The sequence below is a fragment of the Danio rerio genome, chromosome 18, assembly GCF_049306965.1.
Source record: "Danio rerio strain Tuebingen ecotype United States chromosome 18, GRCz12tu, whole genome shotgun sequence".
Classification (NCBI taxonomy): domain Eukaryota; kingdom Metazoa; phylum Chordata; class Actinopteri; order Cypriniformes; family Danionidae; genus Danio; species Danio rerio.
This window is the reverse complement of record NC_133193.1, coordinates 53,942,501-53,954,970: the sequence shown is the minus strand read 5'-3', so window position 1 is coordinate 53,954,970 and position 12,470 is coordinate 53,942,501. Positions and strand designations below refer to the sequence as shown.

At 41.7% G+C, this 12,470-nt stretch overlaps 1 protein-coding gene across 8 annotated transcripts in view; it reads right to left on the bottom strand.

Annotated features, from left to right (window-relative positions):
• The window catches only part of shank2a (SH3 and multiple ankyrin repeat domains 2a), a 70,047-nt gene that overhangs the window by 16,372 nt on the left and 41,205 nt on the right, over positions 1–12,470 (bottom strand). For 3 of the 8 annotated variants that reach the window (XM_068214978.2, XM_073929759.1, XM_068214977.2), the window contains 6 exons: positions 12,182–12,290; positions 11,797–11,948; positions 11,461–11,628; positions 11,042–11,158; positions 10,520–10,597; positions 8,323–8,389 (listed from right to left, as the gene is read on the bottom strand). In XM_068214978.2, coding sequence (XP_068071079.1) covers positions 8,323–8,389; positions 10,520–10,597; positions 11,042–11,158; positions 11,461–11,628; positions 11,797–11,948; positions 12,182–12,290 — 691 coding nt within the window. Of the gene's footprint in view, positions 1–6,880; positions 7,428–8,322; positions 8,390–10,519; positions 10,653–11,041; positions 11,159–11,460; positions 11,629–11,796; positions 11,949–12,181; positions 12,291–12,470 lie in introns of those variants that run through there. The other 5 variants (XM_073929763.1, XM_073929764.1, XM_073929760.1 and 2 more) reach the window with 4 other exon arrangements.

Genomic DNA, 12,470 nt, shown 5'->3' with positions numbered 1-12,470 from the left:
TCAATACAGCTGGTGATGTCACTGTGATGGGCGGGGTTAGGGGCGGGGTTAAGGGGTTGCCATTAGAACCATTGCAGGCACTCTCAGCTTGCATCTGCACCCATCTGCAGCTGGAGGCTTCTCTAAAGTCTGTCGTCAGTTCCTCATCCACAAACAAAGATATTCTGAAGACTACAGAGATGTTCTAACTCCTGCTCAATGTCTGCTTTTCCAGCATTCTGCTGAGTATCTTCATTTGTGTTTAACAGATGGAACTCATAAAGGTTGAGAAGCACTCAAGAGTGAAGAAATGACGAGGAAATGTTGAATTTGGGGTGAACTGCCCCTTTAAATCAGTTCCTTCAGCTCATATTCTAGTTTTAATCCTCCGGTTTCACATGTCTGTTCTTCATCATGTTAGTTATGAATCCCTTTATAGTCTTCATCATCAGTGTTTGGACACAAAGAAAGCCTAATGTCAGATTATAAGTAATGTCAACAACACCGCGTTCACCATGCTCCATCCAGTATATTATACAGTGCAGGCCTGCAGGAGAGTTGAAGGTGTTAAAACAACACAAAAGTTAACAAAAACCTAAAAATGTATAAAATAATAAGATTAAAATAATAAATCAAACATATTATTATTGATATAAACAAATGAACACAATATTATAAAGCAAACTAGAAAAAACAGTATTAAAATAATCTGACAATTATAATTAAAACAAAAATAAATGAGTGCATGCAGTACTGTAATGGAAGGAATGAAACTGTAAATGGCAGTACTGACAGTATGATCTATACAGACGCTGTTCATATTGTAGAATAGGAGAAGCATAATGAAAAGCTCCGGTGTAATGTTCAACCTGTACAATGATTATTAAACTGATGACAGAGCATGTGTCTGCATTACTATTCAGCTCAGTCAAGATTATAACTGCCTGCAGATGAGTGTACAGTACTTCAGTCTTCATGATCATTTATTTATCATTTAGTAATTGATATTCAATAACAGTAATATTATATTAAGTGGAATGGACAGCAGCCAGCTCTTGTGTTGCATTAGGCTGGAAGGCGTCATTTTTCTCCACACACTATAGGCAGATCAGTGCTCATCTGCTTAATATGAGCTCCATCATCTGGAGTCAGGTTTACAGCATGCTAAAATGTATTTTAAAACTAGTTTCAGAAGACTGGATGGCCATGTGTGTGTGTGTGTGTGTGTGTGTATATATATATATATAATTTTTTATCTGCTAAAATCACCAAGACATCATTTATAAAAAGGATTAAAACAACTTTCACACATGACATGAGAAAACTCAAATGCACATTAACTGGTTGGCTATGAACTCTTTGGCAGTGTGTGCTCCGGCTCTCTCATCTTCACAGTACTTCACTAATGCTAGTGCAGAGGACAAACATACACACAACAAACATGAGCAGAGCGACAGTACAGCTGCAGTACACTAACACACAAACTGAAACAAGAGCTGACATTCAGCTCACAACAAACTCATCTTCTGAAGGATAAAAGACAACTGAGATGGACTGTGGCCAAACAAACAAACAAACAAACAAACAAACAAACAAACAAGCAAACAAACAAACAAACAAACAAACAAGCAAACAAATCTCACAACTTTTCAATGTGTTTTTATCCATTTTGGGGTAAGAAACAGATTTAATGTTCACTGAGTTTATTTTTAGTATTTCATCAAAAGACTGTGATGTCTTTGAACCATACTACACCAAAGTACCGGAGTTCATTTGTTGTGATTCTACAGTTGCTATGGTAACAACAAAACAACTACAGTAATTGATCTGTTGTGGTGATTCTACAGTCGCTATGGTAACAACACAACAACTACAGTAATTGATCTGTTGTGGTGATTCTACAGTTGCTATGGTAACACAACAACTACAGTGACTGATCTGTTGTGGTGACTCTACAGTTGCTATGGTAACACAACACCTACAGAAACTGATCTTCAGAAATCAGACTAAACCTGTAGAACTGAAGCTGAACAGAAGCACACACAGCACCTCTACGTTCTCAACAATAAGAGAAATGAAAACCCACCGCACACAAGAATCTTAAAGTGACAGAACACCCTACAGAGTAAATGTCCTCAGGATTTAACTCTGGTTTCCAGTGAGTGGAATAGTTTGGTACAAGTGTTTTGTATGTAATTGTAATTAAATGACTTAAAATGAATCACAGTTATTTTGTAACTAATAATGACTCGCAACACTGATTATTATTTTTATATGTATATAAAATTTTATATATTTTTTATTGTATATATATTTTATTTTGTAACATGCATCATAAATGATCAGAGACTTGTTTAAAAAAACATTTAAAAACATCTGTGAAACTGACAGTAATAAATGACAGCGGTGGTTGCCAAAATGCAAGCATTACAATACAGTAAAAATGTTAAACACGTCTAAACTTTATGGTAAATTACAGTATTTTGTACACTTTCATGGTAAACTATGGTAAACTAGTTTTTGCCAGACACCGATGTTTTAAAGTACTAACATTTGCACAACCATAAGCAAGATGTGGATGACAAAAATTAAACAGAGGGGTGAATACTTCTGACTGCAACTGCAGTGTTTGAGGAGTGTGTTTCAGATGTGTGTGTGTTTCTGACGCCTCCACTGTCTGCTCTATCCTCCACATGGTGAACACACACACACAGCGCAGGATTTTGAGGGAAATCTGTGTGTTACGTAACGCTTGGAGCAATCAGTGTTTTCTCAAGAACACAGGATCAGGAGTGGGATCAATGAAAATCTGCAGAAAATCCTCTGTGCGAGTTTACAGAGACTGAAGAACAGCAGAAACACACACACACACACACACACACACACACACACACACACACAGCAGTGGCCGCAGCATCTCCATCTGTCCAGCACAATCACACACACAAACACACACAGACACACACACACACACACACACACACACACACACATGTAACATCTCTATTCATCTACTAAACACACACTGAACACACTGTCAGATCTGCTGTTCTGCACACATGTACAAGCTGTAAATGGGTCTCTATGTCTCTAGTGTGTGTGTGTGTGTGTGTGTGTGTGTGTGTGTGTGTGTGTGTTTGAGTTGAGAACAGCACACAGATAATGTTCTCCAGCTCTCTGAAACTGACCCTTTCAGGCTTTGATCCTAATTGTGGTGTTTTGGTGACTGTCGCTTTAAATTCAAATGAGATTGTGCTCTTTTCTGAAGAGGGCGGAGCTACAGATGCATATGTAAGAGCATATTGACAGCTGTAAATCAGCAGTGTGTGTGTTGTGAGCGCTGGTCAGGTGTGTGTGTGCTTCAGTGTGTGTTGATGCTTCTGTCAGTCTATGCACATTACACACACACACACACATTTCTCACATTACACACACACACACACACACTCTAACACTACTCTAATGCTCCAAAATGTCATCACTCATCACCAGCAAAACAGAAAAGTGAGAGAGCGCTCTTACTCAAATATATCAGAGAATAAGTGCTGCTGTTATCTGGGATTGTGTTTCAAATCATGAGCAATAATTCAGATGATCAGTCCTGGGTGTTGTGCGGTCAAACTGTGCCTTTCAGTAGGTCAACATATGCTTATATTTCTGAATATTGCAAGATTTTTGGACACTGAATCTACAAAACTAACACTTTATTGCAAATCAATAACAGAAATGAAGGATTTAAAACACTCATTCATTCATTCATCCTCCTTCAGCTTAGTCCCTTTATTCATCAGGGGTCGCCACAGAATGAACCACCAACTATTCCAGCATGTTTTACACAGTGGATGCCCTTCCAGCTGCAATTCATCACTGGGAAACACCCATACACACACACACACACACACTCATACACTACGGCCAGTGTAGTTGATCAGTTCCCCTATAGCGCATGTGTTTGGATTGTGGGGGAAACCGGAGCACCCGGAGGAAACCCACACCAACACGAGGAGAACATGCAAACTCCACACAGAAACACCAACTGACCCAGCTGAGGCTCAAACCAGAGACCTTCTTACTGTGAGGCCACAGTGTGACACCACTGAGCCACCATATTTAAAAGATTAAAACTTCATGTAAGCTTCATGTCTTCAACATCCACACCTGCACAGAGTAACAGACTGCACGATGCAGTAACTAACATCAGCTACATTACTGTTGCTTTGCACTACTGTAGTCGACATATGCAGCATTATTCTACAGCATCACCACACATGCAGATTTACAGCTGTGCAGAATCAGAGATGGCTGATGACACACCATGCACACAGATGGAAATGACCACCATGCAGAACTATGCTGCACACAGACTGAATTTAACAGAAGAAGTTCTGAAAGTCAACATTTAAAGCCTGCACACACCCTGCGTCCTGGAGCACAGTAAACAAGGATAAAGTGCCAGATGAAGATTACTGAAGCAGCAGAAAACTGCAGATCAAACTCTCACAGCTCAAACATCTGAGAAACAAGTGAGGAACAGTCATTCAAACTAGATTTACAGCTGCGCTGCTCTTCTGTCTTTGACCTTCATGCATGCACAGCCCTTTAACTAGCCCACCAAGAAATAAACATGCTTGGGTTGCATTTCTTAACCCTAATGCATTTTTTCAGCACATCCAGCCTGATCTCACGAGGAAACATGAGCATTTTACGTTTTGCCAGTTTAGTGGCTAATTCGTACAAAATCTTACGAGTTCAGTTGTACGAAATTGTACGATTTTAAAAAGGAGGCGTGGCACCTGACCCCACCCCAAACCCAACCATCATTGGGGGATGAGCAAATCGTACACATTTTTTTTAGGACGACAGTATCTCCAGCAGACGAAATATCCAAAGATGCTCAAGATAAAATATAGTGTGTTTACAGGGGAAAAGGTTTTAGTTTTTTACCCAGACTTTTAAAAGAAAATATTTAGATCAGCAAACACAATACTGTGATACTGTGAAACTGTCATATTTACATCTAAAGTTCATAAGTAAATAAAGTAAGTAAATCATACCATCAGAATCTTACACCGGCCCATGCCTATTGGTTGAGGTGTCAGTTTTTGGTAAAATACCGGAATTAATCCATATGAAAAATCTGAAAATATGAAGCTGAAGACCACATTTATAAAAAAAATTGAAAAGAAAACCTTAAGCCTAACCTTTATTTTTTAAAAGTCTGGCATGATGTAACCCCGCCGGTCCTACACCACCCAACCTGCTCCGAGCTGGAATCAAACCAGCAACCTTCCGCATGGGAGTCGGTTGCTCTATCAAGGAGGCTAAAGACCATGGCCCCGAGCATCTGTCGCTAGAGCAGCTTTAGAGGTCAGAGGAGTGAGCTTTACCTGCACAGCTCTTCACTAGCTGGCCTCCACTACTGGACATATTACAGATTCTCATTCAACAAGTTTTCCCGTTGTTTTTTCCAGTGTAGTAGAGCAACAGGGTTATATTTGTTTGATTTATTTTTGTGAGCCAACAATGCTGTGTGCATGAGCTGTTATTTAAAACAGTAAAATCATGGTCAACCGTTTGGAAAAGGGGCAGTCAAAGGGACAGAGTAGATTTTGTGAAGTTACTATGGCATAATCATAAGGTTTTTTTTTTCACTTTCGCCAATTGGTGAAGTTTTGCCCTCTCCGCTGTCGCCGCTGGTTTGCATGGTTTGGGTTCTGTAGAGCTGCGCATCCATTGATTTGCTCTTCAGTGTCTAGACCCTCAATAGAGATTATTAAACCACACCGAACTGAGCTGAACTGAACTGAAACACTAAAAACTGAACTACACTGTTCCAATTTACTATGATTATTTATGTGAAGCTGCTTTGACCCAATCTACATTGTGAAAGCGCTGTACAAATAAGGTGAATTGAATTGAACACAATGCAGTAACTAACATGAACATGAACATCAACTGAATCAGAAACTCTTCACAGCACTGCTGGTGTTGTTGATTTCCACTAAAGTATTCGACAAATCAAACATTCCTGTAGAGCAGCACCGTAAATGCACACTTCCATATTTTCAGCTTTACACAATCAAAGATGGCTGACGACTCAAATGACCCAGCGAATCTACGCATGATGCACACAGACAGAACTGAATAAAAAAGATTAAAGTCAAACCAGTCGAAACACAAAACCTGCACACAGCCTGCTCTCTCGTGCATGAAGTAAATGTGAACCAAAGCAAAACAGTGTCAAATCATTGGCAGAATAGCACTCTGCACACGGGCACAGAGTAGATGTTCATCAGTTACTATTAAAGGATGGAAGACAGTAACACAGACTCTTCACAGCACTGCTGCTGCCTCCTCTAATGCAGGCGACCAATGCAACATCAACACAAATGCAGATTTCCATAATTATCAGCTTTGCAGAATCAAAGACAGCAAAAGAGAAATGTTAAAGTCAACATGACAAAACACACAACCTGCATTCTGGAGCACAGAGCACACACAATAAAGTGCTGGACACTGCAAAACACACTCTAACTTCCAGTGTTCATCTAGTCTCTGCTCCAAATATCTACAAAAACACTAAAATCAAGAAGCATTTTCTAGACAAGCACAAAAATAATGTGAATAAACAGAGTTTTTCCTTAAACAAGCTCAATAATCTGCCAATGGAGTAAACGGAGTAATCTTATGTGAAAAGGAGAAACTGGATTACTTGACTTCCCCCACTGCAGATTACTGAGCTCAGTTTAAAGAAAACTCAGCCGTTATTCTGAAAACAACACTACTCAGTTCTGGTCTAGAAAATGTTTCTTGATTTCAGAATGTTGAGGTATTTGGACCGAAACGAGAGGAAAACTCCAGCAATTGTAGCAGCATCATAAGCGGAGCGGAGCGGACCGACCTCTGCAGGAGAGTGTTTGCAGGCCTGTGGTGCTGGATTGAGAGTGGGAGAAACACACACCTCTCTCCGCCGTGCAGCAGGCAGAACCCATGGCCGTCTCTGCTACATCCCATCCCCGAGCATGAGCTGCGGCTCCAGCGAGCGTCTGCGGAGCGTCTGATGCTGCGCTGAAGATGATGAGCTCATAATCCACTGCTGTCGCCACTTGCGGCTTTTTTTCATTTAGTCTGCAGGACAGCTGTGGGCCGCTCCGGGAAACAATCACGGATTATGCCTCCTCAGATATTTATTTCTGTTCCTTTTGATTGATTTATTTATGTGAAGGCCATAATCCAGCTCTCACTCCACGCTGCTTTAGCATTTAAAGAGAAAACTATACTGCTGAACTCACGGCAATACAGCATATATACTGTCCTCCACAAAACACACATGGACATCTGATGTGTTCTATTATTTACTACGCTGTGTAAATCAATGCTCCAGCTACTACTACTAAATGTTTACCATAGTGAACTGTGGAGTATTGTAGTGTAATATGTCCTATAGTACAGTATGGGTCATTTGTTTATATTACTATAGTTATTATCATAGCAACTGTACAATCAACACAACCGATATATTACTATATTTGTTAAGTTACCATAGCAACTGTAGAATCACCACAACAGACCAATTATTGTAGCTTTTGTGTTACCATAGCAACAGTAGAATCACCACAACAGATCACTGTAATTGTTGTTACCATAGCAACTGTAGAATCACCACAACAGATCAATTACTGTAGCTGTTGTGTTACCATAGCGACTGTAAAATCACCACAACAGATCACTGTAATTGTTGTTACCATAGCAACTGTAGAATCACCACAATAGATTGATTACTGTAGTTGTTGTGTTACCATAGCAACTGTAGAATCACCACAATAGATTGATTACTGTAGTTGTTGTGTTACCATAGCAACTGTAGAATCACCACAGCAGATCAATTACTGTAGTTGTTGTGTTACCATAGCAACTGTAGAATCACCACAGCAGATCAGTTACTGTAGTTGTTGTGTTACCATAGCAACTGTAGAATCACCACAACAGATCCATTACTGTAGTTGTTGTGTTACCATAGCAACTGTAGAATTGGCCGCCAGATTAATTTACTATAGTATGGCTCAAAAACACTACAATATTTACTAAGTTAAGTTACGGTAGTATTGTTGATGTGAGCGAGTGGTGTAATGTTGTGGTAAAGCTGTGCGTCTGTAACTCTTCTGTCCTTCAGATGCAGCGGCGCAGATCTCTTGAGCTGAGCTGTGTCTGGATTCTGGAATCAGTCTTAATCCTGCAGTTCCTGGATTAGTTCACTGCTTCTTTCACATTAAGACGTGCCCTATTTGCTAGTACACACTGCTGTGAGTAGGGATCAACAGCTGGCTTTGGGTTTGTTCTTACCTGGTTCAGGGTCTCTGTGGTTCTTGATGAGCTCCGCCAACTCGAAATTCCCAGAGATTAAAGCAACCTGAAACACCAGCAGACGGGAAACCCACGAGAGTGCAGCTCATTCAGTGTATTTACAGTCACGTTACTGTACAGCACACACCCGCCTGAGATGAGGAGTGCTCTATATTCAACACACACACGTGCGCACGAACGCACACACATGCGCGCACACACACACACACACACACACACACACACACACACACGCACACACACACACACACACTCAGTTCAAATTCATTCATTCATTCTCCTTTAGCTTAGACCCTTTTTTAATCATTGGTTGCCACAGTGGAATGAACCACCGACTATTCCAGCATATGTTTTACACAGCAGATGCCCTTCCAGCTGCAACCCAGTACTGGGAAACACCCATACACACTCATTCCCACACACACACTCATACACTACAGCCAGTGTAGTTGATCAGTTCCCCTATAGCGCATGTGTTTGGACTGTGGGGGAAACCGGAGCACCCGGAGGAAACCCACGCCAACACGGGGAGAACATGCAAACTCCACACAGAGACACCAACTGACCCAGCCGAGATTCGAACCAGCGACCTTCTTGCATTGTGAAGGATACTCATATCAAATAAATGGCTGACTGAAGTTATCAGATCACAATCAGACAGAACTCTTAGTTACGCTCTCCTAAAGTCTGAACATGTTTACCTCACCTGAACCCATCAATCAGCAGCAGAGTGTGTGTGTGTGTGTGTGTGAGTGTGTGTGTGTGTGTGTGTGTGTGTGTGTGTGTGTGTGTGTGTGTGTGTACAGAGTCCGGTTATCATGAGTGTATCAGGTCAGATGATATCACTGAACGACACAAGATTAAGATTAATGTTTCATAACGGTTTCTCTGTCAGACTGCACTCAACACTCAACAAGAATAAACAGTACACCAATACTGAAACCTGCACACTAAACCACTCAGACCTGATTTCACAATGAATCAGAGATTAATGCACTTTAAATTAAATACTAAATTATGACGTGGAATTTCCTCCAAAACATACCAAAATAAGCTTTGATTTATGAACAACTATTATAAGAACAGAGTGGAACAGCCGCACTACAGCAGATGAATGGAGGAGCGGGGAGCTTTAACGTCTCCTTGAGGTGATTATTGTCATTCTGCTCAGTTTCTTCTAATGTGCTTGTCTGAGTGGATCTGCACATGCGTGTTTCTGCTGTAATCCTAAGAGGACTTCCACAGGAGATTTGTACCTCACCATCTGTAGCCTTTAATCACAGTTCATCCACAAACTACTGGATCACACACACACACACACACACACACACACACACACACACACACAAACACACACACAAACACACACACACACACGCACACACACACACACACACACACACACACACACACACACACGCACACACACACACACACACACGCACACACACACACAAACACACACACACACAAACAGACGCACACATACACACATAAACATACAGGCATAAACACACACACACACTGAAAAACTGCTTTTCTCAGAGTTTTTGCATCGTTTTAGTCTATATATCATACAATTCTTCACTCAGTCAGCATTTTCTACACAAGCACAACATTATGAACAATATTCTCCTGTTTTAGAGACAAAATTAAGTGAAAAAAGTGGAACCAAAATAATCAAATTCCAAAGGGGAAAACAAGAATATGCAACTTCACACAGTGTCAGATTATTCTGCTGATTTAATTAAATCTCTCCTCAATCTGACTCATTATTCCTGAACTCAACACTATAAGCTGTGCTTGTCTAGAAAATGCTGAGTTAAGAATTTTGAGATATTTGGACTACACACACGCACACACACACACGCACACACACACACACACACACACACACACACACACACACACACACACACACACATTACACTTGCATCACTGTCTCATTCACACTCTCCTCCTTTCAAAAGCCACGCCCACACTTCAACATCCAATCAGCAGCCAGCACACTGGACCGAGCCCATCCCACATGTCTATTTCATGCTATTTTTATATCAACACAACACAAGAGCAGATCTGCTCCATTCTGACTGTAGAGGAGTGAGTTTCACACACATCAGTGTCCTCTGTGAACGTGTGTGTGTGTGTGTGTGTGTGTGTGTGTGTGCTGCTTTACCTGAAAGGGGCTCTGGCTGCTGTAGTTCTTCATGTCTTTATCAGCTCCTCTGAGCAGCAGCACATGAGCACACTTCTCCTGCGCAGAGGCAGAGCGCAGCATTCAACACACTGTTAAAGGGAGAGTCTTCCTTCTGTTGAGCACAGGAAGGAGACATTTTGAAGAATGCTAAAAACCGGTAACTATTGACTTCCATAGTAGAAAAAAACAAATGGAAGTCAATGGTTACAGGTTTCCAACATTTCTCTAAATATCTTCCTTTGTGTTGAACAGAGGAAGGAAACTCAAAGTGGTTTAAAACTAGTAAAGTGTGACTAAATGATGACAGAATTTTCCTGCTTGTGTGTACTGTCCCTTTAAGAATTAAGTGTGTGTGTGGCTACATGTGAACATCTCATATGTGCAATATCTTCTTTAGGTCAGTAGTGAATTAAAATAACATCATGCAGTGTGTGTGATTCCTCTTGTTTGGGTTAAATAAGCTGAACATGTGCAAAAGTTGTAATGTTGCCGAACACACACCTGGTTGTAGAGTGCGCAGATGTGCAGAGGTGTGTTTCCTGAAGCGTTCTGCGCGCTCATGTCTGCTCCGTAACACAGCAGATGCTCCAGGTGCTCGACGTAACCATGACGACACGCCTGTCAGAAAATACACACACACATATGCCTAAACACACATGCACACATATAACATGCGCATGTGTGTGTGCATCGAGTGTATATCTGTGTTTGCACATGTGCATATTTGTATGTGATGTGTGTGTGTGTGTGTGTGTGTGTGTGTGTACTTGTGTCAATGTGCATGTGTACATGCATTTGTGTGTGTAGTATGTATGTGCAATTATGTGTGCATGAACTTGTGTGCATGTGTGTGTGTGCACGTGGTTGAGCACTGATATGTGCGTATGTGCATGTGTGTGTGTGTGTGTGTGTGTGTTGACCTGGTGTGTCTCCTGCCAGCCGTTCTCGTCCTGGCAGCAGAGAGCAGTGTTGGCGTCCAGCAGCAGCTCACAGCAGTGTGTCTCTCCACCGGCCGTCACTGTGTGGTACAGAGCCGTCAGACCACGACTGTCCTTAGAGTTTGGAGACGCTCCGAGATCCAGCAGCGTCTGAAGCAGGGAAACACCCACCGTAAACAGACGCTCAGTCTCGGTGTGCTTGATCACGAGTTCTGCATCAGCTGTGTTTAAAGTCTGCATCAAATCTAACTTTACAGCCAAACCCCAGCAAACAAAGCAAGAGGTGTGTGTTAATCTGAAGACTCTATTCTCGTGCACCTTGAGCGCGTCCTGGTTTTTAGCGCAGGCTGCTTTATGCAGAGCCGTCATGCCGTCTTTAGCCCTGAAGTCCAGATGAGCTCCTCCGTTCCTCAGCGCTTTAATAAACTCCACCATACTCTCCATCTGCACCGCCAACGTCAGCGGAGCCTCTGAAACACACAACACACACCACTGCACATCACCACACACCTCCACACAGCAGATCCGTCTCATACACACTGCAGAAATCATCAGCGCAGTGAGGGCATGGCACAGTGTTAGTAAGATGTGCTCACTGTGATGAAGACACATACAGGAGGAAACGACAGAGGAAATGAAGCAGTGAAGCACGTGCAGGACCGCTGTGTGATGCAGGACAGCTCGGTGTTTCTCTGTGCTGTACCTCCGCTCTCAGAGTCCTGGTAATTGGGGTCCAGTCCTTTATCCAGCATTCTGGACACTTTCTCCAGCTGACGATGCAGGATGCAGTCCATGAACCTCCTCAGGTTGGCCTGACAGAGACAAAAACACACAACCAAGACACAACTCATTCATTAATATTACAATATCAATCAATACATTCAATTAATGATCAAAAACACAAACTCAGCATGATGAACAGACACAGAGGAGTGTGAGAGGTGAAAAAGAGTCAAGAGATCCTGACCTGGAAGGAAACTTAATAAATAAAT